The sequence below is a fragment of the Amblyomma mixtum genome, chromosome 8 (genome assembly GCF_055824585.1).
Source record: "Amblyomma mixtum isolate Tamu chromosome 8, ASM5582458v1, whole genome shotgun sequence".
NCBI classification, from domain to species: domain Eukaryota; kingdom Metazoa; phylum Arthropoda; class Arachnida; order Ixodida; family Ixodidae; genus Amblyomma; species Amblyomma mixtum.
The window spans coordinates 139,572,008-139,599,447 of NC_143019.1; the positions used below are offsets into that span (position 1 = coordinate 139,572,008).

Genomic DNA, 27,440 nt, shown 5'->3' on the forward strand with positions numbered 1-27,440 from the left:
AAGGGGATGCTCGACAAGAGGTCAGGGAAGAAGCTCTGTGACACAGCACAGATTGCTACTTAAATGCAGTTCACATTCCCCAGGCACCCAGCTAGGGAATCTGATCTCTGGTTTAGCGTCCAATGGGCCTTTAGCTTCTTCTTAGGCTCCGCCCTCCCCACGTGACCTCGCACACCGCACAGACACACACACACTGGCGAGGAGGAACTTGGCGCCTGGTCGTCGCGAACTGTTTGGTTTGCCGCGGGCCGACCAGAACCAAAGGTCGTTCGCTGCTGAGTGACGATCCTGATCGTGGGAGACGCGAGTGCTGACGGCTCCCACCGGTGACCTCTTCAGGTCGGTGGAAGGGACAAATCAGCCGTGACCACCCCCGATTTGTCGGCTGCTCAGGGCGCACGCGGGCAATGGGTTGGCGCCGCCGTCTCCTCCGCCGTCGCCGTCTCCTCTGCTAGTCCTTAGCAGAGCGCAGTTCGGCACCAGTGCCGCATTCAGCATCGCCGGCGAAGGGGATTAGAGCCTTTGTGCACGCCGACGCCGTGGCCAGAAGCCGCCCCCAGGCCAGCGTTTCCTTGCGTCTTCTCCGAAAAACAGCAGTGGTTTCCGAAAGGTCAGCGTTGCCCAATGTCGCCAGCCCGGCTCGCCGTTCTCCGCTGGCTGGGCCCCCGATCACAACAGGGTCGAAAGAAGAGCTTTCAGTTTCTGCTTGTGTTTTCTTCCGCCCATCCCGCTGGATTTCGCGGAACTAGGGTGCTTCGTGGACGTGGAACTTTGAAGATCGAGCTGCCTGAATGATTGGCATCGGTGATAAATAGTATAACTGAAACGTGATTGTGTATCCGTAGAATAGCGCCCATCATCCCCATTACCACGCGCGTTACAAAAGTACGTCTTCGTCGAACGACTCCTACTCGCGTGATCTTTACTCATGTCATCCTCCTCTCGTCGTCTTTGAGCAGCCCTGTGCGATTGTTTGTGGGTGTGAATTCTAGAGGGATCAAAAGAGCACGAAGAGACTTGCGCTCGGCGCGCTGGGGCTAACCCGAGATCGGGCTCCGTTGCCGGCGCCAGCGAGGCCAATTTGGTAGAGAAAAGGCTTAGTCCGCGAGAAAAGACAGCGGCTCCTCCGCACGTCTAGAAAGCAAAGACGACAGCAAAAACCAGCAAAGAAGGATCCCTGTATTGTGCATTCTGTCTAACGGCTCTTGTTTGTCTCTCTCAAGAGTTTTATTGCTTCCCTTACTTATTTGTAAAAGAACGAGTCTTCTTAAGCTCAACGTCACTTCAGCGTTCATATCGTCAAACCGTCCTAAGCACCAGTTATTCTACTAGACATCCATCGCGGATTTTTGAAACACCTTGGCCCGGCGGATGGCGTCTAGTCTCCGCAGCGACTGCGCAGGATCTTAAGAGAAAATCATTTTTTCATGAAATGAAAGAAATGTAAGACCGATGTGCTCTGTCACCGAGACACACCCACGTGTTATGAGCAATTGGCGCCCAGCAAAATTATGCGATTGTACGTTGCTTATGGATTGTCCTCGCTTTGCGTAAGCAAGCGTCCTCTTATTCTGTTGCGTTCGTTTATTTCGGGGCCTTTTAAGGCGAAAGCGTTTAATGCCTCATACTATCTAGACCAAGGAATGTTACCAATGTGTCCGCGTTTCGGCGCCACTTTGAAGTTGAGACGCTACCACTCCGCCACGAAAGGCTGAGGTTAAACATCAATAAAGGCGCATCTAGTGAATGCACGCGTTTCATAAAAAGGAAAAAAAGTATAGATAAGGAAAAATGAAATTAGAAAATTTGAAAAATAAAAAAAAAACACTGTGCAAGGACTTTAGAGAGCCAAAGTGCCCCCTGAATTTTCTTGTTTGGAGTGATTGCGCTATGAACGAAGGGAGCGTTTGGTTTTGAAGGCCGAGAAGCGCACATCTCGGCGGAGCGCGCAGTCCGAATTTAGCCTAGGTTTCCAGCACTGCGGTCTTAATTTGCAAAGAAACTGCAGGAGCGAATCAGCTGCCGTCCGAGACTTTCGAGCAAAACGGTCTGTGCAGGTGGGTGCATTTTTTTTTCTGTGCGCTAATGGAAACAAGAGACTCGGGAATAACCCAGCACGCGGACTGCGCGACATATATAGTGAAGAAGTGCGCGTTAATGATGAAATCTGTGCCGACACCCGGCGATCATTGCAACGTCGCGATAATAAATTTGGCCATGTCTGCCCGAACCGACGCGCTTGAGGCTGAAGTTGGGAACTGGATGGGTGTGTCGCGTTCGACCCATCGCGATTCGGATAGAACGTCTCGCATTTTGACCATGTTTACACCACGGCGACGCCGCCGATGCTTGCGCAATACTTCTCGACAGTCGGTCTCGTCAATGCGAGCTGTGTGTGCTACAGAAAAGTAAAAAGATAACACCAAGGTTCGGAAAAAGCTAGGCTGTACAGGAAGAAACTGGAAGTTGTGTATTATTTTCATGGCATCTCGCATAATCTTCGAGTTATTGATCAATTCGCTCTCGCCCTACCATAAGCTTGCCGTCCCGGTTAGCTCAGTTGGTAGAGCGACTGCTCCGGTGTAGCGGTGGTCCCGGGTTCGAACCCCGGACCAGGACGAATTTTTCTTTAACTACGAAGTTTCTGAGAAAGCTGTATAGCTTCCCTTATTACAAATTTACTCCACCTTGGGGGATTCCTCTGAACATTTGACCAATCTGAAGACAGTGCGACAACGGGGGCGTGACTGTGGTACTCTCTGCATCCAGTATGTTCCCTGGTATCTGCTTTGCAGTAAAGAAGGCCACAGAAAGAAGGCAAACGCCTAACGGCAGCACTGTCAGGCATGCCAACAAGTTTGTTGGATGTGCCGCACATGTCGTGCATAACAAACCCCACCCATGTGCCAGGTTGCATACGCGTCAAACCGGCAGATGTGAGAATGACCGGGCGTGTGAATATGCTAATCCTCTTGTAAGGAAGACGAAGGGCAAACGCGCGAGCTGCCAGGCCATCACCTGCCCAAGGACACCATCATCATCATCATCATCACCACCTGGTGCACGCTCCTGGCTGGACTAGCTGACCTCGGACTGCTGTTGGCCATTTTCCCGTCGCGAAGCTTCTCCAAATAAGCCCCACCTTACATTTGGTGCAGGTGGTGGGTAACATCGTCCAGGAACTCCGCAGCCGAACGCTACCCCCTACCGCGATGCCTTCGGATGCCAACCACCAAGTCATAGAAGAGGCTCGGCCGTCGTCTGTGCTGGATCTCTCCGCCAGAGAGACCCTGCCATCTTTAGCGGCACCGACGACCATGGTGTTGAGGATTGGCTCACATCCTATGAGCGGGTGAGCGCATGCAACAAGTGCGACGCGCAAAACAAACTGAACGATGTGATTTTATATCTCACGGGCGTAGCGAATCTGTGGTATTGGCACCATGAGGCGGACATTACATCATAGTCTGTTTTAAAATCAATGTTATCTGAAGTCTTCAGCCGTAAGGCAGCACTGAAAGCTTCGCGCCGAAAAGCGCGGGCATGCGCGGTCTCAGCAGGTGGGCGAGAATTTTACGAGTTACATCGAGGATGTCGTTGACCTGTGGAAGAGATTGAACGCACAGTTGTCGGAAACCGATAAGATCAGGCATATTGTCAAGGGCATCTGTGACGACGCATTTCAGATGTTGTTAGCGCGGGACCTGCGCACCATAGCATTAGTCTTCACCCTATGTGAGAGTTTCGACGAACTACGCAAGCACAGGGCTCTGAATCGCGAACATGCCACGTCCGCCGAGTCCCTTGCTGGCCTGACCGATGCAGACGACCAGTCATCGCTCCTGCCGCACACCAAGAGCACCATCCGTGCAGAAGTTGCTTGGCAGCTCTCACTTATTTCATGCCATCAAGAGCCATCCCCACCCCTGTCTCCGGATCTGCGCCAGATTATTCAGTAAGAGGTCGCTGAGGCTCTTCCGCAAGCCCCTCAGCCCACACCTATCGCGGCCCCACTGACATATGCGGACGTTTCTTCGAGACTTCAACCACCTACCTATGCTGCGCCTGCTGGTCCCGTTCGAGAGCCCGTAGCTTTTATTCGACCGCCTCAACTGGGAACCTCCTGGCGCACGCCTGGTAATATTAGACCGCCTGCTCAAGCGGGATCCTCATGGCGAACACCTGACAGTCGCCCGATCTGCTGCTTCTGCGGCTTGCCCAGTCATGTGACGCAGCTCTGCCGTCGGCGCATGATCGTCTCCCGACCGCCTCCCGAAGCCGTTCACTGTCACCTTACCGGACCACCTTCTCCGGACGCAGTTCGCATTCTCCATGTCGGCGCTTCATCTAGCCGATGGGACGGCGTCCCTCGACAACTAAAAGAAGAAAACTAGAGTGCGCAGTCATCGAATTTTGAAAGGCCTCGTTTGTCTTCCGCTTACTCAGTTGATGTTTTTGTGGAGGGGCTATGTGCGATGGGCCTTGTCGACACCGGTGCTGCGGTCTCTGTCATGAACTTTAGTAACACGTTCTGCTGGGCGAGTTGGTTCACCTTGGTAAAGTAAAGGCTTTTAGCGCAAAACGACTGAGAAAGGACGGGGATAGAACACAAACACAAACTGCGTGTCTGCGTGTCTGTGTTCTATCCCCGTCCTTTCTTAGTCGTTTTGCGCTAAAAGCCTTTACTTTACCTCTGTCATGAATGCAGCATTTTGCTGCTCTTTGAGGAAAATGAAGACGCCCCTTTCCGGCCTCTCATTACGAACTGCAAGGGCGCACCTCATCTAGCCGTCCACAGCCGTCCACAGCCATCCGTACTACTCGAGTAGACATACAAGACATTTTATATAGGATCAAGTTGATCGTTCTGCCGTCATGTTCGCATGCGATCATCTTGGGCTGGGACTTCCTATCGTTCCACGCCTATATCGCCTGAAGCGCGTCTTGAGATGCGTCTCAAACGCCGGCCTGAACTTTAAAAATGCACTTTTGCTGCCCGTGACCTCGCAATTTTAGGTCACATTGCGTCGAAGACGGTGTACGCCCTGACCCCGCCAACCTTCGTGTCGTGACTGCGTTTCCCAAACCTTCCACCCCTGAATACCTCCGCAGCTTCCTAGGGCTCTGCTCTTCATTGAGGCGTTTCATTCGCAACTTTGCATCAATTGCGGCCCCTTTGATAAAGCTGCTGGGCGGAAATGTCGATTTCTTTGGCTTGGTCACGCGCATGCGAGGCCGCCTGCAACACCTTGCGCTTTCTCCTTACGGCATCTCCCATCTTGCGCCATTTCGACCCGGCGGCCCCGACTGAAGTCCACACGAATGCGAGTGGTAATGGTCTCGGTGCAGTGCTCACCCAGCGCAAATGTGGATTCGATAAATATGTCGTTGCATGTGACAGCACGACACTTACCAAGGCTGAGTCCAACTATTTGTGACTGAAAAAAATGGCTGAGGCTTAGCTAATGTTAAGCCTAGTCAGATGCGAAGCATATTGATGGCTAGGCTTGGTAATACGTGGCTTTCCTTGGTTGACGTTCATCCCGCTCTTCATCGGTCTCTGGCACGCTGAAGCTTTCGCTTCTCGTTCAAATCAGCACTGCTTCTAGGCGGCATCCCAACACCTGGCCGCCTCGTAAGTGCCCGGAGAGCGAGGCAAGCTCAGCTTTATACCGCTGCTGTAGCGTCACGTGGTCAGCTGCAGCGCCTCTGATGTGGAGCCTCCACCGCCGCGGCCGACCGCGCGAGCCGGCAGCCCATCTCTCCTCTGCTGTGACGTCATGTTGTCACGTGTTCAGCCGCCGCGCCTCTGATGTGGAGCCTCCACCGCCGCGGCCGACCGCGCGAGCCGGCAGCCCATCTCTCCTCTGCTGTGACGTCATGTTGTCACGTGGTGTCACGTGGTCACGCTAAAGGTCAATGGTAGCTCCACCGCCGCGCTCGACGGGCTGTAGTGTAGCTCTAGTAATATGCTTCGCATAAAACAGTGCCTCGCCATTGTGGGCCATACCAATTTCGCCCTTATGTGTACGGCCGTCTTTTCGAGGTCGTTACGGATCATCACACCATTTGTTGGCTTTCTTCATTCAAAGATCCTTCCGGCCGCCTTGCGCGATGGGCGCTGCGTCTCCAAGAATATAACATCCGAATCGTCTACCGGTCGGGCCGCAAGCATCAGGACGCCGACGCCTTGTTTCGCTCCCCGCTACCCGCTTAAACTGCCAGGTTGCGAAATTGAGGCACCTGTCTCCCACCATCAGGGACCTGCCTTCCGAACAGCGCAAGGATCCCTGGTTTCGTGCTCTTCTCGACTTTCTCTCCGACCCATCGGCGGTTACACCATCAGGTGCCGTGCGCCGTCAACCTTCATATTTTAAGATCAGAGATAACCTGCTTCATCCCCTAATTATCATTCTGATGGACGAGAATGGCTGCTAGTCGTTCCTGCCCACCTACGGTCATACCTATGCTCATGTTTTCACGCTGACATACAATGCGGTCACGAGGGCCTTTTCAAGACGTACACGCGCCTCTGCCTCCGCTACTACTGGCGCGGCATGCATAAATTCGGTTTGAAGTACGTACGCTGGTGCCTTGACTGCCAACGCCGGAAGACATCGACTAACCCTCCTGCTGGTGAGTTGCAGCCGCTGTCTTTTCCACCTTGCCCTTTCGACCTCGTTCGCAATTATTTATATGGGCCCTTCCCATATACTGCTTCTGGCAAACGATGGATCATGATTGCAGTCGAACACCTCAGGAGGCATCCAGAAACCGCCGCGCTCTGCTGCCACAGCTCAGGATGTGGCATCCTTTCTTCTGCCTCGTTTCACAATTAGACAAGATGCCTCTCGTGAACTCCTCAGCGACATAGGCCACCTCTTCCTGTCTGACATCATCAAAGCTCTGCGCCGCAAGCACAACTTCATCCATAGGACTTGCACTGCTTGCCATCCTCGGACAAACGGCCTCACTGAACGCTTTAATTGCACACTGGGTGACATTAAACAAGAAAAGTTTGGCTAGTTGGTGCTGGGACACTGGCGTGTGTCCCGTCTCCTTCTCTGTCCACTGTTTTATTTGCACTAGTTAACATGTCGCAGCTGGCTATGTGCGTCGCTTTGAACCGCACTATCTGGGACCTCATTCTCTCCTATATTAGGGGGCGCTGTGAGCGCGCGGAGCGAGTGGACGTACAGCGCATCGTCTCCGCCAACTTTTGGCTGGAGCCATGGTTCCTCGGCCGGAACCCCGTCAACACAGCCGCGTCTGTCTTCGCGAAGTCGACAGCTACCTGTGGACACCACTCACACACAGGTGGGGCAACATTTACGCATTTTAGGGCCAATTCTCACTTGCGTTTCGTGGCGACAGCGCTAGGCCTAACGCCTACGCCGACGCTCGGCCGTGAGTGAGTCGCCCACCCGTGTCAAGATGGCTGCCCAAAAAGTACAACGCGGCTACGACCCGGAAGCCATGGCCTGGTCCGAGGTTCCTTCAGCTCCAACGCCTGAGAGTCCGGATTCTGCGCCCATCGAGAACCCGAGGCTCTTCAAACTAGTGGAACGCCGCTCCCGCAAGCGGGACGCCGCCTACAAGAAAGCGGACGGCACGTCGGCAGGCCGCTCAACACGGCACAACGCTGCTGCGCGCGCTGCAGCGCTTCACGGAGGGGCCCAGTCTAAGACCGGACCCTCTTGGAAACCAAAGCCACTGCCGCGTCTGCACCCAGAAGACATCGTCATCATCCTGAAGCCCCGGGTGACCTCAGGGATGTCTACCAACATGGCGAGCTGGGAGCAGCGTTCGCGGTCTACCTGGGCACCAAGGCCGCAGCATCCCTCAGCCTGCTCCCCACATGGGAGCAAAAACTGATCGTCGCAGGCACCAGAGAGCCGCACGTCGCGGACAAGCTTCTGCGCGATTTTCAACTAACATCACCGAAGGGCCAGCTCTCCATGTATGGCCAATTGCAACTCACTGGAGACGTGTGCCGCGGCGTCATCACCGTGGTCAAGCACGAGACCAGTGAGTCCCTCCAAAACAAGATCCAGTGGCGTGCTGGAGAGCTTGCCGATATCCGCAAGCTTGGCAAATCCGACGTCGCGTCGCTCACCTTCGTGGGAAAAGTGGTGCCGCGATATGTGCATTATAACTCCGAGGTGACCCTTGTGCGTGCGTGCAAGAAAACCATTCCGGCCTGCGTGCGGTGCGGCACTGTGGGCCACCGAGCAGACACCTGCCCCTGCCCGGATGAAAAGTGCGGCCTGTGTGGCCAAACGGCGCCGACCGTCGACGGAGTCAAGGCGTCGCATGAATGTACTCTGTCCTGTGCAGTCTGTGGGCAAGCCCACGCTACCAACTCCCGCGACTGCACGGGAAAATTCCGGCAGCTCAAGGTGCATGGCCCCAAGGCTAAACGCCCAGAAGTGCCAAAAAACCAGCGACCTGGCAAGCAGCCAAGTCATTCAAAACCAGGTGCCGGTGGCGGAATGCCGCGTGGTGCTCACGGCACCGACCACAAGACATCGTCACCTTCTTCACCATCGGTGAAGCCAGCGCCCGGGAAGAAGACGGCGCCTCCATCGCCCAGCGGCAGAGACATTGGCCACTTCCCGGCCCTCAAGACAATTGGCGCTGCCGACGCCCGGGCATCAACGCCTCAACACGACAAACAGGTGAGCAGCTGGGCTGAGATCGCCTCCTCTTCCTCCCATCCCTCACCCTCCCCCGTAACCGTCTCCGCACTCGACGCGGAATACAAAAAACAGATAGACGTGCTCCGGGCACAGAATGAGCTTTTGCTCAACAAAATTCAAAATTTAGAGTCAAAATTGGCGTCCGCCGCACCGAGCCCGCAGAACTCGGACGCAATGGAGAGCGACGCGGAGATCTCGCCTGCCCTCGTGACAGCCATCTCTGCGATGGAGGAGCGCTTAATCTCTAAATTGCGATATATGATCGAGACCGCCATGGACCAGATCTTGACAAAGGTCAAATCTGCCGTCCCCGCGGTGGTCTCAAAACACATCTCGGACAACCCCCGCCTCCTCCGTCGGACGGGACCCATTAGGGACGTATCCCGCCCTTCAAAATTCAACCGTCTGATTATTGATTAGGACAATGAGGACAGCTGCCCCGCTCCTTCCGACATCACCCCCTTGATGGCGCAAGTAGCTGGCTCTGAGGCAGCCAATCCCTCCTCCTCCCCCCCAAGAATTTTAAATCATGGCGAGACACCTTAATCAAAGGAGTTCCGCCATCTCCAATTCGGCCATGTCAACTTCAATAACACAGTGGAACTGTAGAGGCTTTAAGGACCGCACTAAGCGGGCCAATTTCAGCCTCTACCTTGAAACTTTCGAGTCCTTACCAGCCGTGGTTGCCCTCCAAGAGCCAGGCCTGGGCGCCACAATTTCAAATTACACGACGTTCCAACAGGATCGCGCGTCTTGTCTTCCCGTTCACAAAGACTACACAGCCAACCTAGTGGATCTCGACCTACAACTAGAGTACTCTTATGTAATGGTCCGCCGCAGGGACCCACCGTTGCATATACTCAACGTGTACTGCTCTCCCAAACTAAAGCGAGTGACTTTTGCGGACCTCTTTAGCCGCGCGCTAAGAGTAGCGGGCCGCGATCCCCTGCTGATTGTGGGCGACTTTAACGCTCCCAGTCAGCAGTGGGGGTATCGCAAGGAGGAGTCGCGCGGGCGTAAGCTGGCGGAGCTTGCGTCCGCGTTGGGCCTCACCCTCCACACGGACCCTGTCCACCCAACCTGGCTAGGAAATTCCGTGACACGGGATACGTGTCCGGACTTAACCTTCACTCGCAACATACGACACGCAGACTGGCTCAACACCGAGGAGACCCTCGGTAGCGACCACTGCATCATTAACACTACACTACGCACACGCCCCCTCAAGCGTCCCAGAACACAAGCCCATATCCCAGATTGGACGAAATTCAGGCAAAATTTTAACTCACTTGATAATACACCCATTTCCGCGCAAGGCTACACAGCATGGTCCCAACAGCTGCTGGCACACCTTTCCTCGCATGAAACACACATCCAGCTCTCAGAGGCGGTCACGGACGTGGATAACCACCTTCTACACCTCTGGGAAGCCCGTCGCAGCCTCGTCCGCCGTTGGCGACGCCAGAAAAAGAATAGAAAGCTTAAAGCTCGAATTGCCGAGCTTACTCAGAAAGCGGCAGAGTACGCGGCCCAACTCGCCGACTCCAACTGGGTAGATAGATGCAACACGGCCGCGCGACAAATGTCCAGCCGAAACACGTGGCGTCTCTTTAGAGCCCTAATCGACCCAACCCAGACACGAACCGAAAATCAAAAACATTTGCAGCGAGCCCTGCACGCTTTTCCTGGCAACACGACTCAACTGGCACAGAAACTTCGGGGCCAGTATCTGTGTACAGCCCAAGATCCCCATGGATCTACGTACTCTTATGCAGGCAGAGAGAACACGGAGCTGGATCAACCTTTCCAGATCCATGATCTGCGGGCGGCTCTCGCCAAAATGAAACGGGGCACTGCGCCAGGACGGGATAAGGTCACCGTCAAGCTTTTGACGAACCTGCCCGACTTGGCATACCAGTGCCTCCTGGAATACGTTAATGCGATTTGGCGCGGGGACACCCCCCTGCCAATCGAATGGAAAACAGCTTTGGTCACTTTTATTCCTAAAGCTGGCAAACCAATTGACAAAGATAACCTCCGCCCCATCTCTCTCACCTCATGTGTGGGCAAACTAATGGAGACGATGGTGCGGGATCGGTTATCTACATATCTTGAACACAAACAAGTCTTTGCGAGCACCATGCTCGGATTCCGCCCACACAGATCCGCACAGGATGTCCTCCTGCAACTCAATCGGGAAGTCCTTGACCCCCTCGAATGCCCCCATAATGACCGGGTAGTACTCGCCTTGGATCTTAAAGGGGCATTTGACAATGTAACACATGAGATCATACTCACTAACCTAAGTCACACCGACTGTGGCCTCAACAATTCCAATACATAAGCCAATTTTTAATGGATCGTCAATCTTACATTCGAATTCAAGATAGGGACCATGGTCGTTACCTACTCGGCACGCGGGGAACCCCTCAAGGCGCGGTACTTTCCCCGCTGCTTTTCAATCTGGCCATGATGCACCTGCCGGCCCAGCTGAGTGGTGTCGCCGGCGTGCAGCACGCCCTGTACGCCGATGACATCACTCTGTGGGCCACGCAGGGCAGCACAGGAGACATTGAAACCAGCCTGCAAACAGCGGCGACGATAGTAGACCGCTACGCCCGCCGCTGCGGTCTTCAATGTTCCCCTCAAAAATCGGAATTTGTGCACCTCCGCCCCTCACAGAAGTGCACAACTAAAATATCTCTCTCTCTCTTGAGAGTGGTCCCATACGCGAAAGTGATGAGATACGGGTACTCGGACTCTACATCCACAAACACAGGCGGCCAGACACTACATTGGCCAAACTCCGTAAGGTGGGGGACCAGGTGGGCCGCATGGTCCGCCGGGTTTCCAACAAACGCGGATGGTTACGAAGTAAGGATGCCTTGCGGCTGGCAAACGCCTTCGTAACTAGTCGAATTCTCTATTCGACTCCTTATCTCCACCTACGGAAACAAGAGGAGGACGCCCTTGAGGTCATCCTTCGCAAAATTGTTAAACGTGCCCTTACCTCCCCATCACTACTTCAAACAGCCGGCTTATGGCTCTTGGGGTGGTGAATACTTTCCGGGAGCTCCGGGAGGCGCACCTTACAAACCAGTACACGCGCTTGTCGCTAACGGAGTCGGATCGCCGCCTTCTTGCTCGACTCCATATCCAACACACCCCTTCAATGGAAGACAGGTTTCGCATCCCGGAACTGTGGAGACGTGCCCTCCACGTGCGGCCTCTTCCAGCAAACATGTCACATGAAGACCATAATGGTCGGCGCCTGGCACGAGCGGAAGCGCTAGCCCGATATTATGGCAACAAAACAGGTGTATACTACGTGGACGCCTCCGGCCCTCACCACGGGGGATGGTACACGGCCGCGGTAGTTCACAACAGCAACACAGTTAACGGCCTAACTTTCAGAGCCCGCAGTGCAACACAAGCAGAAGAGGTCGCGATTGCTCTCGCGGCCTCACATTCCAATTCAAAATACATAATCACCGACTCGCGAGGGGCCTATCGGAACGTCGAACAAGGCTGCACTCCCTTCCTAGCCTATCGAATCTACCAAAATTGCATACGGGATACGGACCCCGCACACCGTTACCTCATATGGGCCCCTGCTCATCAGGGGTTGGCAGGAAACGAGGCAGCAGACGCAGCCGCCCATGCGCTCTCTCACCGGGCTGTTTTCTCCTCCCCATCCGATCAGGAACCCGATTTTAATCCGGTCTATACATTCAAAGATATTACAACGTATTATCAAAATTGTCATCGCCTTTACCCTAGCCCATGTAAAGGCCTGAAGAAGGCGGATGAGCGGCTCCTTCTCCACCTTCTCACCAATACATTGCTGTGCACGGCAGCACTAAAACATTTTGACCCCTCCTTTAGCGGCAGCTGCCCACACTGTAGTGCAGTGTCTTCTGACACCTATCACATGGTGTGGGCCTGCCCCTCCAACCCCGCTATTCCCCCCATCCCCAACCCAACCCGGGAGGACTGCGAGGCGACCCTGCTCGGCTGCTACGACTTACAGGCCCAACAAGCCTTAGTCGGGCGCGCCCGGGCGGCGGCAACCGCCACTGGGGTCCCATACTAGGGACCTCCACCTAGTGTTTGTAAGAATCGGTCCCTTACGGGCTGATCCAAACATACCTCCTGTTCATTCGTAATAAATGTTTTCACCACCACCACCACCTCCTATATTACGTTCGCGCACAATACTGCAACGCAGCCTGCAAAGGGTTTCCTCCTTTCTTATTCATGGCCGACATCCCTCCGGTTCCATTGATACTGTTCTCCTGTATGACCCTGACACATCTGAGTGCACCACTATTTCCCAAGCTGCCAGCCATGCCGAACATTGTCGCCAGATTGCCCGGTCGCCCACGACAGTTACCCAATAACTTCATGAAGCCCGCCACGACGAAGGTCAACCTGCCCAGCGTTTCCCACTCCGCTCTCTTGTCTGGCTGTGGATGCCTCCCCGTACTCAGGGCCTCTCCCGGAAACTTCTCGCTAAACATCGAGGCTCCTATCGCATCTTGAAGTGAACATCTCCTTTCAACTATATTGTTTAGTCACTCATATCGTCTCCCTATCTCCGACGCCGCGAAACTATGTCTATGTCCAGCGCCTCGAGACATACTACGACGCCGCTGTCTTGTGCGCCCCTTAAATCTCCAGGATGGCTCCTCTTCTCCCCAGGGCTCATTGTAAATATGAAGACCGGCATAGGCGCGAGACGCTTGGCATCGTCTGGTGCACGCTCCTGGCTCGACTGGCTGATCTCGGACTGCTGTTAGCCCTGCTCCCGTTGTCCAAATAAACCCCACCTTACAATCTGAAAAATGTGCCGGAGCTGAATATCTCCCCGCGTTACTGCAGTCAATGTAGGAACCGCATCCCGGATTTCGACAAGATTTCCGTACTAAGAAAAGCAACAAATCGAGATAAAAGGCAAATACTGGAAGACTTTCACATTAGCCTGCAACAAAATGACACGCTTGTCAGTGCAACGTCTCTGTCGCTTAAGATTAAAGAATTTAAGCTCCTGAAAAACGGTGCCCGCGTGTAGAATTCAGGAGCAGAATTTTTGTCTACTCACTGCCTGCCTGAAGGTTGAGCGTGTTTTTGGTTACGTTCCGCGTAGCTGTTTTGGGCGCCTGATACGTACGCATTGTTTGGTTACCTGGGTAAACAATCTTTCATTAAACATCAGAAGTTAGTGCAGAGCTGCTCTGTGTACTTCCTCTACTTGTGTTCCAGTTTTAGTTGCTTAAAACATAAAACATTGTGTTTTATGTTTTAAGTAGTCGCACCAGGCCAAAATTTGAACGCAACCTTATGCAGACTTGACGTCCGCTGAGTGGGTCGAATGTATACCAAACGTGACGCCGCATAAAGCACACTGTACAGCGGATGAGCCCTTCCCGTACCTGTACAGCGCCGCCATGTTGACTTCTTGCGTCGTGCCGGCGTATCTCTTGTTGGCATCGCCTGCTTCCATCATGGCCTCGTGCAAGCGTTTATACGAACGTTCCAGGACTTCTCCTTCGAAGCTGCTTCGGTTCGGGTTGTCCCTGCGCCAGCCACCGCATACGTGTTGGCTGAACTCGGCGCATGCGTCGCCGTCTCGGTCGAGCATGGCGTCCAGCAGGGAGCCCACTGCCAGTAAGCAGGCCTGGGTCGAGCAGAGTTGTTCCAGTTGGAGCCGCGAAGGTCGGTGGTCCAAAAACGCACCAGAGGCCCGACTGTGCCCCTTGTTCGAGGCAAGCAGGGCGAAAAGTGCGATCAGGAGCGTGATAGCTGCAGCCAGGACGGCAGCCAGCAAGACCAGCATGCAGGCTCCTCCTGTGGTAGACTGTCCCATCTGTGCCCGGTCGTAAGTGGGCGTCGTTGAGCGCCCGGGAAGATTGGCTGTAAAACCAAAATGCAGTAAATTACTGTTTGCAGCAGTGGCTCAACAAGGACGTTGTATCCCTTACAAAAATCAGCATCGCCATTTCGTTGAAAAACTGTTGGCATCTTATGGAATCAACAATTAGTCAACAAAAACGGAGTGCTTGTTGACTGCAGTAAATGGCATTCAATAAATTTTACATTAAACTGGAGTCAACAGTGTCAATGCCATTGAATGCAATCAAAGGTTGTCAACAAAATTTCTACTTACCATGCCAGCAATGTTGATGCTGTTCTGCATTGAACGGGTATGAACAAAATAATTTATACATAACCTTGTCAACACCGTGAATGCTGCCGACAAAAATCAATGGATGTCAGCAAGATTTGTATTTACTTAGTCAAAAGCTGTTTCTACACATCAATTAAATTACAGAAACATAGTATGGGTAAACTAAGCCGGAAAAATTCAGGGCGAGCACTTAAATCACCATACGTGCAGCTAGGCAAAAGCCTTTGTGCCATCCCGCTGAGATATGCTGTGAATTGGAATAAGGAGGAGGAATGGGCACCTGAATGTGACAACAGTATTCTCTCCGATTTAATTTATCTCAATATCCGAAGGTTGCGCATAAACTGAGACAATATGCAAGTTTTATATGCAGCATATAGGAGCTGTGTGTCCGTGAGCAGCGCGGTACAGCAGTACGTGTGCTGGAGGGACTATGTGGCCACCCTGTCGGTTTGAAACGCAGTAAATTTCTAGAGTAAATGAGTAAGGCCCGCATGGCAGTGGAGTCCGCAGGGCGAGCACATAACCGCGCTGATGTCGGGCCGGTGCCCCTTCGCCAGAGTTTACGGGGTATATGCGGAGTCAGCCTAAAACTTATTGATGAAGGCATCTTGGGAACGTGTAAGGCGGGACTTGCACCAGAAGAGGACGGGCGTGGTAAGTTCTTTGATCTGGGAACGACTTGAAGTACGAAGAGGAGCACAGGTGTTGTGCGTGGTAGCTATTGCGGAGGCTGTGTAGCTTAGGAGCTCGTACGGGTTTGCCCCGAGGCCTGATCAAGACGGTGTAGGGTGCCGACCAAAGCCCTTCTGATCTGGTCCAACCATAGCATATGGGAAGTGCACTGAGTCGGGCCTGACCATGTGACTAGCGTTCCATCTAAAATTCTCCCCACAGTGGCGCTGTGTCTTCCCCTTCAAAATAAAGGACTTTCATTCAATGAATTCGCAAGTCTTTCATAGATCATCTTAAGCGCCATATCAGGTTCTTCTTACAAAAATTAATGCAACAAGACGAATGCTCTCAATTCTTGATCCATGGCTTTAGGTCAATGTCAATCTGTACAGAATGTAAAAAAGTGCTGGAATTCGTTTTTCGTAAAGAAAAACTGGTTTTGCGATCGCTTCAAAGCTGTAGCTGCTCATGTTTCTACAAACAACCAAGAATATCTGATCTGTACCATATACAGACCATGCAATGATATCTTAAACTGATTTCTAGAATAACTTGACGAATTTCTTAGCATATGCAGCCATATTAAACATGAGATACTTTATTAATTATTTTTGCGTCTTCCCCATCTGTTTCTACAGAATATCTTAAAATGTTCGCAAGTAATGGCCTCCAAGCTGAAATAAATACTATGTGACCGGAAAAAATTCTTGTTAACCATACGGCCAGAATTGTCATTGATAATATTAATACCATACTCGATAATAAGAGCATATTAGTAATGGCTGCGTTATTTAAGAAAGGCAGCAGACCATTACTTTGTGGTGCATGCAGTACATGGAGAAAATGACCAATGTACAAATCTTCCAAAAAGATACATACTGAATGACATTAGTATTCGTGAAAGGCATGAGAGCGCAAAATGGCAACACGGACGAGTAAGGGAACAGGACGAGCGCTGCACTTTCAACAGGATTTATTCAAGGAAGAACGTTCATATTCTTCATATTCTTCATGACGTTCACTTCTGATAACCTCAAGAAGGTGGCCAATAAGTATGGTGTCGATGTGGTATTTTCAGCGCCGCGAAAACTCGCCGGAATGTGTCCACGCATTGGAAGAAAAAAAGTACAAGAGTGCACCATCAGACACCGAATGCCGCATGTTGGCTGAAAGAAAGGAGTAGTCTACGAGTTCCCGCTTACATGCGGCAAGGTGTACGCTGGACAAACCGGACGTTGTCTTAATGAGCGCCTGATTGAACACAAGAATTCATTAAACAAGAGAGGCCATCTTCCAGACCACTGCCAAGCCTGCTCGAAAGAGAAGCATATACAGCCTATAAGCCTCGGCTATCTGATTGCAAAGTGCTATTGAAAAGCCGAGATAGGACAGAACGTGAGCTCGCGGAAGCCTTCTATATCAAGAAGCAAGGTGATAGTTGCATTAGTGACACGTCCGTTGTTCTTCGCCACAGTGAAACACTTGTCCTGTTCCTTACTCGTTCGTGTTGCCGCTTTGCGTTCTCATGTCTTTCACGAATACGCACCAACAAGCCCAGCTTCAAGTACTTCTGAGACATTAGCAAAAATCGTCATGTTGGGAGTAATAAATGGAATTTCCTATTGGTTCACGACAATTGAGATGCCTGTGAGATATTTGTTCAGAAGTCTGAGGCACCTATCAAATTTCAGAGAAATGTTTTTAAACCGAGGATAAATAAATAACGAAATCTCATGTAAAAAATTTCTAGGGGGTCTAACGTAGTTAAACAGAGTAGACGTGCGAAAGCAGGTGTTCATTCTTCAATCGGAGGGCACACATAAGATCCACCTTAAAGGGTATGACGTGATATATTTAGCTGATTAATGCTCGCATATGTAAAATCGTCATTCTTTACTAAAAATTCATAGATGGCGGAGAGTCCTCATACCAATGCCAGCGCAGTGGCGCAGCGCTCAAGAGATCCGCCAACAACTCGCCCTGCTGGCGAGACGCTCCTTAGAACTTACCTGTGCTTACCCGAATTTACCCGTGCAACTCGGATAAGTTGGGTTAGCAGTTCGTGTTGCGAGGCAACGGCACGAGTTCGAACGAATGTACGAACTGTGAACGTACCCCTTTTGCCAAAAGTAACCGAGCAACAGGGTCTTTCTTCTCAGCCGTGTAACGGAGTCGTTACGGCACCCGTAATGACCAAAAGGTGTCAAAACGGGAGGAAAAGAGCTCACCTTACTTTACACAGATTCATAGCTTAAGTTGGCGCTCTCACCTGTCTTATGTTTCTAAACAACTGAGAACCGTATCATGTAGTGATGCAAAACTATCGCAAAATTGACTATTGACTGTGTGGGTCGTTTTTCAAAACTATCTATAGGGTAAAAAACTATCGATAGTGCTACTATCGATAGTAGAATCTATAATATTACTATCCATAGTGTTGCTATCGATAGTATTACTAGCGATATCACCGCTATCGATAGCAAGACTATCGATAGTGAAACTGTCGATGATAAGACTGTTGATAGTAAGAATATTGATATTATGCATATTTTGGCCAGCGATATAACAAAAACATTTGCGATTCCTGATTGGGTACACGATCACATGAGGCTTAACGTCCCAAAGAGACTCAAGCTATGAAGGATGCCGTAGTGGAGGTCTCCGGGTAAATTTCGACCAGCTGTGGTTCTTTAACGCGCACTGGGACAGTTCGGAAAAATACCTGAAACTGCATCCGATGAATAAACAAACAGCACAAGTTGTTCTGGCTTACACGACTCTATCGTGCACTGCAGACGTCGTCTTGCTGACGTAACCGCTGCAGAAATGGTTCTTGCACACGTGCTTCGCAACTAGGACATTCGCAAGCTAACATTTTGTCCAGAAACTTTACGTACAGAACGTCTGCAGAGCTCGGTGACGCGTAGGCCACGAAAACGGGCGAGTCCTGTCAGGAACACATACCATCACCTCCATGCCACGCACTCGGGAAACGAAGTTTAGGATGCAGTGGGTACGCGTGGTTGGTTTTATGGAATCGATAGTTCAATATATAACAAGTAGTATTGATACGGCTATCGATAGTGCAATCAATAGAAGTATCGAAAGCACTATCGATAGTACTCTCGATAGCGCGCCATAGATAGTACTGTCTATAGTCTTTTTACCATCGATAGTTCGATAGTGACTCAACTATCGATAGTATCGATAGCACTATCGATAGTTTTGCAACACTGGTGTCATGGTTTTATACAATGTGAAGTTATACATGCCTGTCTTGATTAGAAGGCTAATACTTCACTCATTAGTCTACCCAGCGTTGCGATATCGTATCTGCTATTTATTTAACAGTGCTGAACTTTGGAAAACGTGCATTAATAATTTGTTAAAGTTTGTTAAAAACAATACGATACCTCCGCACTGCCTCCATCTATGAAGTACCCACTACCAGAACTAAATACGGAGAAAACCAGCGCAGCTTTTATTTTCCCGCAGCATTTAATAGACTACCTAATGAGATACGATACGAATTTTGAAGAATAAAAGGGCAGTAAAGAAAGCCCTCTTAACCTACACTGTCTCGGGATTTTGGTGTGAAAAAAGAAGGGGGGGGGGGGGGGGGTTCTTCTTGTGCTATTCTTGTGTTCGTAGGATATAACGCTTTCATTAGCCTCTCTTTTTTTCGGTTTTAGTGAGCTACCACAAGCGAACCACTTCCCCTGTTTTCCTGTTCTTAAATGACTTCATTGCGTCCCCTTGATACATATTTTTTACTTGTACATTCAATTTCAAGTGATGCTCCTGTGTAGGTAAATACAAGATTTGCCGCCTGCTACCGGGTTTTGCCCATTAAGCTTCTGACTGCTATGGCATGCCAGGAAACATACTGTACTGCCTGAAGAAAAATAAACTATTACTTTTTAAGCGAATGAGAGCTGCATACTGGTGTGTCAATTCAATTAAATTTATTTCCCAGAAGTTTCTGGTCGGCTGCCTGGGCTAAAAGCTGTTCGTAAACAGCTTGACGAGGCCCAGCCAGCCGTTACAAGGCATAACAGCACACATTAAAAGAATATTCATATACATCGAGAAGCAAATAGTTGATACATGTAAAAAACGAAACAAAAGAGTATCATGGATTCAAGTAAACGCAGTGAACATATAGTTATATTAGAAGGACACCAAAAATATCAATTCGGCAAGTATCACTAACTGCAAGAAAATATGCATACAATCAACTCAATAAATGACAGAAAATCTTATATACTTTATTAACGCTTTAAACGAGAAATTTGTAACACAAACTCAGGAAAATTGGAAAGAAATTTTCAGCTAAGAGAAAGAATATCAGGTTACATCATTACAAAATAATGACGTAGTGTAGCTCCGTGTCTTTGTATTTGTTGAGAATTGTGGGAAAATTGTATTCTAGTGTCTGCAGCCTGTAGTCTGTTCGAAAAAAGGGTACAAGACATTTGTCTGTGTTGCGTGTGTTTATTGGATGGCTATTTTCTTTTAGCAGTGTGGTACCTTCTACCATTGATCTGAAGCTGGAAGGGAATAATATGACAACAGAATTCGCAATTCGTACATATTTTGAATCCTTACAACATTATGTGCCTGGAGAGCTTGTCGAGTATGACCTAAGTCTGACCAAGAGAGTGGACCCTCTCGATATGGCAGCAACACAGAGCTAGGCCTCACCGTTAGTTATCTGGTGCAAGGGGGCGGTACAGCAGTTACCACACCCTTGTCCAGAGGACGGCGAGAAGTTAAAGCATTAACTTTAGTCAGACGTCTGGCCGGTTTCCCGTCGCCCGTGTTGTTTACCGCACCTGGCCACGTGTCCAAATATGCACGGATGCGGTGCAGGGGCTAGTGACCTGGAGCGGCGAGCGGTAATAGCTTCGGAACGTGCGTTGCTGCAGCTTCAGCGCGACCTTGAGCGCTCGCAAAGGTCATAAAGCAATTTAACGATCTCAGAAGCACCATTATATCAAGGCGGCTGACACCCAGTGTGGTCGGTATACACGCTCGGAATCTCTTATAGGACACTGAGGAAAAAGTAATTAATTTTTCATTATCAGTAGAAACCAGTCCGATGGCTCTATAGGAGGCAGCAACGCACGCCCTTACTGCCGCGAAAATGGGATGTAAGAATTTGCCTGTCATTCGATTTTAACTCGCGACCAAAAATCACTGCGATCACAGTTTGGAAAACAACGTCGCAGTTTGGGCGTGTTGCTATGACATGAGGGGAAAGATTCTGCGCACAGCCAGACAAGGACGGCGAAGAAAGGCAGGTCACACGGGCGCTAACTTGCAGTCGCAGAGCCGAATGTATAGAAAAGTCGTGGCCTGACTGACATTAGCCATGCGCAACCAGCAAAATAATCAGTTATAACTCAAGTATTGCAATTCTTTCCAAGGCAGCGCGATAGGCGGCTTGGACGCACGTATATCCCCCAGCAAGTCAATGAACTCTGTCTCAATGATTTCGTGCGTCAGTTGGCAGCTGCTTTTTGTGATGACGGTGCAATCCTGATAGATTGGTCAACAGTTCAGTGTCGCACTGGGGTCTTCTCTGAGGCCAAAACGGGGTACTGCACTAGGAACTTCACTTGATTCACCTTTACAACAGTGCACATCAAGGAATGCCCTGCACCTGTACCTCACATTTCTCCGGCGTTCACGGAGGCGATCACTGACACACATGCGTCTTACCACGAGAAATCTGTACACTATAGACGACTCATTTCGCACATTTAATGAAATTGTCCCTGTGGCTCTTCTTGCACTCGAGCTTCTGAGAGATGCCGGCAATCTGCAAAATTTTTTGAGCCTGTCTGCTGCGGAAAACACTACCTTAACATTCGCCCTTCGCCCAGTCTTTTTTAGCCCATGTGACAAAGCGTCAATGTACAGAATCACCGCGATTTATTGCTTTCTACCTGCAGCCTGGAAGGCGTCGGGCTGGTTTGATGACTTGCGTCAAAGAATGCCTTCCCTGACACTAACCAAGACATGAGTTGGGTACCCAGAAGCAGTCAGCCGGAAAACCTGTTGATTAAAGCCAGCAGGCATTAGTTCGAGCAAAGACTTGAGTAAGGCGTTAGAAAGACAGAAGTTTGCAATGCCCCTCTTGACAAGTTTAGAATGAGCAGAGTCATACATGATGTCAGGCCGCGACTTAGTTATGCATTCCGCTCTACGTTCATAAAAAAATTTTAACATGGCGCACGCCACCTACATGTTTTGGCAGACTGTAAATAACGCACTTGCTGCTCAGCCCAACAGAGAGGGTGAGGCCAGTCGCGGGGGTCCAGGAAAGGATACGCGAGGGTAAGCGTCCCTGGTTACGCGGGGATTCCTCCTCCCCGCTTCCTTTGTGTCAAGTGTGTAGAAAGACGAGGAAAACCAGCGCCCTGGCAGTGCCATCTGGGAGCAGAAAACGAGAGTGTGTCTTGGTTTGACCTTGAACTCCTCGCGGAAGCATTTGTACGCGCGCCTGATGCGGACGCCAGCGACAGCTCCTCCGCTGTCCTAAGGACCGTCATCGGGCCGCCGCTGTAGACGCCAGGGACAGATTTCCTTCTGTCGTGCCCAGTCTCGTATGCAACGTCCAAGCAGAAAGTTTATGTTTTCTCTTAACCTCTTCGCGCGCCCTCGTACTCGTGAGAAATAGTTGCAAGTTCGCGCTCGTGTGTTCCTGTCGTTCTTCACCGCCCTCGTCTGGTAGTGCGCCGAAACCCACACGACAGTTTGGAAGTCAATGGCAGTTTATAAGAAAAACATTGTAATACGCATTGCATTTTAGTAGCAAAACCAGATGGACATGGCGACACTTGTGTTTATGTCCTTCGCCTTGGCTAGCCTTAAAAAGCGCCGTTGCCAGGCAATGTATCGATACAGGCCAACTTCAATCGGCCCTCAGTTCCACATTAAGATGGCTCGGCAGAAACTTTGCTCTGCGAAGGAATGGTGACTAGGAAAATATCCTTAAGTGTATGCGCGACAGAATTGGAAGCTATTTATGTGACCTTAAAGCAGTAGCACACATTAGTAGTAGCATGCGCATAACCCAAGTAGGAAAGCATAGAGCGTATACATGTAATCTCCTTGGGTTCTATACAGCCAATACCATAACCACGATTTGAGCATTCACGGTCAGGGTAGGACTTTTCTGGGTAGTCGCTTGAACAATACGTGTCGCATGCGCCTCACTTTTTCTATGTCCGGAAGCCCGTCCGTGTTCGTCGCCGTCAGGCTCTCTCGAAGAGCGGCTCAACCTGGACTCGCCTGTGGACGCGGTCCACGTGACGCGGGATGCCCGCCTCATGAGAGACACCAGAGGATTGCTCCGCAGGAGTGATGTTCCCAGTTCTCGAGCCGTACTCGACAGCACCGGAGACAGTACGGGGGAGAAGACGCGGCGACCTCCTCTCGTTTCCCGCTTCGTCGAAGGCTCCTCTGACTCGAGGCTTTCCGTAGGACACGGCAGGGCACCTGTGACGTCACAGATTCAGCGGGACGGAACGAGGGTGTCGCAGACAGAAATAATATTAACAGTCCTGAAAACTTCAAGGCTTTAAATTACTCTTTGTACGGAAGCCTTACAGCATTCGAGAGAGCACGACAAGTAAGTTTGTGGAAAATGTCGGTTTTTTAGACCGGTACCTGTCTGGCCGGTCCTTAAAGCCTAGCCCTCTCTATCAGCTTAAGCTATTCGGAGGCACATACGACCAAAAGAGCGCTCTTCCATGAGACAGGTGTAGGAGAGAGAACTGTGGGCAATGACGTCACGAGGGTGGGGGGGACAATCCGCACCGGGTGCAGAGCTGAGGGGGGGGGGGGCAGCTGAAGGATATAAAAACTCCCGGGGGGGCACGCACTGCCTTTATTAACTGCGATTTAGCTCATAGCTTCAATTCGGAAACCAACAGTTTTCTCTCACTAGTTGTTTGAGCCGAAATATCATGACTATGGAGACATTTCGTAGTGCAAAGATGACCGAGGAGGCCCAGCATCGGTCAGCATTGCACTTCTTAGCATTCATCCTTGAGTTTATGTTTTCATCTTGCACAATCTTTTCACTATTTATTTATTAGTTTCCTGCATCGCCCCGCAGGGCATTACGTCTAAATATTCCTCACGATATCCGTGCCTGGGGCGTCGTGAGGGACGGGGGTTCTAACTTGCAGTCATTGAAAATGTACTTGACATCTGCAATACGAGCGTCTAAGTGTTCAGGATTGCAGATTATCTGCTCAAAGCGAACTGGTAACAACTACCGGAGTTGAAGAAACGATCAGCAGCCTGCAGCCATTACGCCTGGGAGGGGGGGGGGGGGGGGGAGGAATAGTGCGTGTTTACTTTTTGCTCCACACAAACTCTGAATGAGTGAAGTCGTTCACCAAGTGCGAATAGGTTGCCTACCAGCTTGTAAAAGCAAAGTTTTCAGGAAAAAACTGAATGCCTACTTATCGAAATACCACTTCACATGAACATGCATTTCATCTTATATGGTTGCGCTCGCAATAAAGTAGACTTCTTGGCGCTGCAGGAACCATCTCAGCACTTTTTTTATTACATTATTTCCAGGAAATTGTTCTCCACGAAGAAATTACTTTGGGTTACAGAAGAGACAGTAATCACAGGCACCTAGGTCTGAGCAGTAGGACCAATGCTGAGACTCCATGAAGCCGCGTTCCCACACAGCTTGTATTTGGAAGACTTGTATATTGTCACATTGACGTCAGCCGATTTGCCGTGACACATATGCCATCACCTCACGACATTTAGGTGTGGTTTCTGCCGTATTTCTCGTTATTGAAGCATATTGAAGTCACCGTGTTATGTGGCGTGAATTTTAGTAATAAAACGCCTCCTGTGTTTCGATGAAATGACTTCCAAGCAATAAGTTTGAAATCTTTTGATTTCAGTCTAGCACGGACCAAACTAAACTTAACATCCTGTGACTTCCAGTATGGTAGCGATAGCTACATTTGGCCGTATTCTCGCCGTTTCACTGTTGCCGATGACCACACCGCGAGCTGAGCCATTGCCTAGCAACCGCCGCAGCTGGTAACGCCGCTCGCCGCGGCATCTGTCATGACGTCAGAGGAGGAGCCGGTGAAACAGCATTGCAACAACAGAGTAGAAGCCGGCGTTGCATCGTATATATAGTAAGGGCGGCTTGGTGGGATTCGTCAGCAGATATGGAAAGTGAGTCGGAGAGACTGAAAGAAGCCAGGCTTCGTCGTCGGAACGAAACCAAAAGGAGGCAGAGGAGACGGAGGAAGAACGAGCCGCACGCCTCGAGAAGCGTCTAAGTACGAAGCGGCCAGGAGAGTGGATTTAGATGAGGATGGTTCGTCGTCTAGCTCGGCATCTCGTGCCAGGGCCGCGGATCAACGACGGAATGAAACCAGGAGGAGGCGACGAGATGCGGAGACAGAAGAAGAACGCTGCTCGGAGTATCGAATAGAGATAGCAGAGTGATGCAGCTCGGACAGCGGTGCGCCTAGCCGCCGATACAATGGAGTTGGAGGACGTGAACGCTCGCCGTGTGACGGACCATGTGATTCGGCTCGCTGAAAGTTCAAGTGCGACGCGTATGTTCCAAACGGACCTTACAGACAACCCGTTTATATTTGATTGTGACGTTTGCGGAAGACTTTGGCATATGCGTTACCCTTTAAAAATGTCTAGTCTTTAATGTAACAATAACTTACCGATAGGTGACAACAAAACTTAAACACTGAGACGTATCAAGCTAAACGATAAAGATGTAACCGTAGAGATAACCAAGCTAAGCAATAAAATTAACCGTACCTCTCGCTACGCACATCCAGGCATAACTAAGTTAAGCCACAACCAATTGACTAGAAGTGTTTCACTTGCACTAATAAATGACGTTGCCTTGGCATTCTTGCAATTTAATTTAGCTTTCTAGCTGTCTAAACTCTCCAGATTGGCTTATTTTTTGTTCTTGCTATTAGAATGGCGCTCAGAAAACGAGCGCCTTAACCACCGAGCCATCGCGGTGGGTCCTAAGATTTTACACAACCTAGGTTGTGTAAAATCTTAGGTGACCTAGGTTTTGCCAACCTAGGTAACCAGAAGATGCATGTGTCTTCTGGTGACCTAGGTTGTCCGTTTCTCGATTAAACTTAAGTTGTTAGTCCAGCGTTGTCCTGTGTTCTCTTTCTCCTGGTGTCTCGTACTTTCGCTGGTGAAGTTATGTCTGACGTTAAAGAAGCCCAGGGGGTCGAAAAATCTCCGCAGTCTTGCATTACGGCGTTCCTTATAGCCTAAGTCTCTTTGGGACTCTAAATCCTCTAAACTAAACCTATCCTCCCAGCGCGAAAGGCGACGACTCTGGAGGCTCCATTCTCGCACCAAGAAATTACAGAAGCAAGTGTTCTAAATCCTGCACGACGACATTGCGGTTCATTTCAATGTTGTCACAGGTAGGGTGGAAACTTTTGCAGCTACTAAGTATTTTCCAAAAATCAAAGTATTTAAACGGGCCAGAGCGAGTTTGAATTCAGTCTTAAGTTATTCTACCTTTATTTCGTTGGACAACCGGCAGACTCTCGTAGCGATGCGAGAGTGCTAACGATTTTTTTTAAAGAAAAAAGTTTTTTTACAGTAGTTTTTCGTGAGTGGCTTACACGACCACACTATCTCAAAGACATTATATTAATATTAATAATAATAATGATTATAATAATAATAAATATTTAAAAGGTGGCTGTGTTTACCAAGTAGTCAAAGCCTGATCATCTGCTTCCTGACGCTGTGAAAAAGAAGAAGAAATTGTACCTGTATTTGCGTCAGAAATTCCTGAACGTCCTGACAGTGGGTTTTTGAGCTCTGGATTCCCCTCCCCAGGTGATGGCTGGGCTGAGGACAGCGTAGTTCCGACAGCACTTGAGCGCTGGTCTGCTTGAATCTGTGACGCTGGCCCGAGGTCACGTTCGGCGCCCGGTCTACCTTTCTTGCTCCTCTGCGAGAAGGTGACGTGTGTGTCGTCATTTCGAAATCCCGCATGCTGCTTTGAGCTGTCCCGCGCTACATATTGTTCTTTGTTATCTTTTGTTGCATCCAAGAGGGCCCGGTCCTGAGGCTCCTGTGTGGACAGCTTCACTGCATACTCTTGAGAGTCGGATGCCAGTGCCCCGTCACGCAGCGAAGTATGGTGATTGGCAGCTTTATGGGGCGTTGCCGCAGGACCTGTCTCCGGCGGCAGAGAAGCGCCAGACTTTTCTCGAGACTCCTTATGTGGTCTGCGGTCCTTGAGAACGTTCGATGATTTCGAGCGCTTTCCGACGCCGGTCTTTTTCGAATGGCCTCGTTCTTCGCGGGGCACAGGTTTGTGGCGTCCCATGGCACTGCGACGCTTAGTAGCCGGCTGCTTTTCGGGAGGCGGACTTGGGGATGCGTCCTTAACGGTCGGCGGCCTGGAATGGATGCCTGAACGGTCGTCTGCGCCCCCCACCTCCTGCAGGGACAGCGGTGCTGAGAAGCCATCATTAGAAGATTGCCGGCGGGCTTCCATGCTAAACGCAGGCTCTTCTTCTTCTTCTTTAGGGTCCTCCTTCTTCTTCTTCTTTTTCACCATATGAAAATGGCACATACCCACGCCGGGGGATTGGCCAAGGTACGGTGGTGAATGCCAAGGAAAAAAAAAAGCGGGGAAAAAAAGCTAAGTAAAATAGTAGAAGTTGGTGAAAACAGCGCGAAAGAGGAAGCCCGAAGGCGAAACGAGGAAGTGACAGGAAAGAGCGCTGACTGACAACTGAATTTATTGAGCGAAACTCGCGCAATATATAGGAAGGCAGTGCCAAAGATAGTCAGATGCAGTCAACGTCACA

At 50.4% G+C, this 27,440-nt stretch overlaps 1 protein-coding gene across 1 annotated transcript in view; it reads right to left on the bottom strand.

Annotated features, from left to right (window-relative positions):
• The window catches only part of LOC149334624 (uncharacterized), a 50,372-nt gene extending 23,248 nt beyond the window's left edge, over nt 1-27,124 (bottom strand). Inside the window, exons 1-3 of the mRNA XM_089557967.1 lie at nt 26,389-27,124; nt 22,786-23,067; nt 14,084-14,612 (exon numbers count right to left, since the gene is read on the bottom strand). Of these exons, the coding sequence (XP_089414093.1) occupies nt 14,084-14,612; nt 22,786-23,067; nt 26,389-27,124 (1,547 nt within the window). The remainder of the gene's footprint in view (nt 1-14,083; nt 14,613-22,785; nt 23,068-26,388) is intronic.
• Between the last annotated feature and the right edge of the window lie 316 nt (nt 27,125-27,440).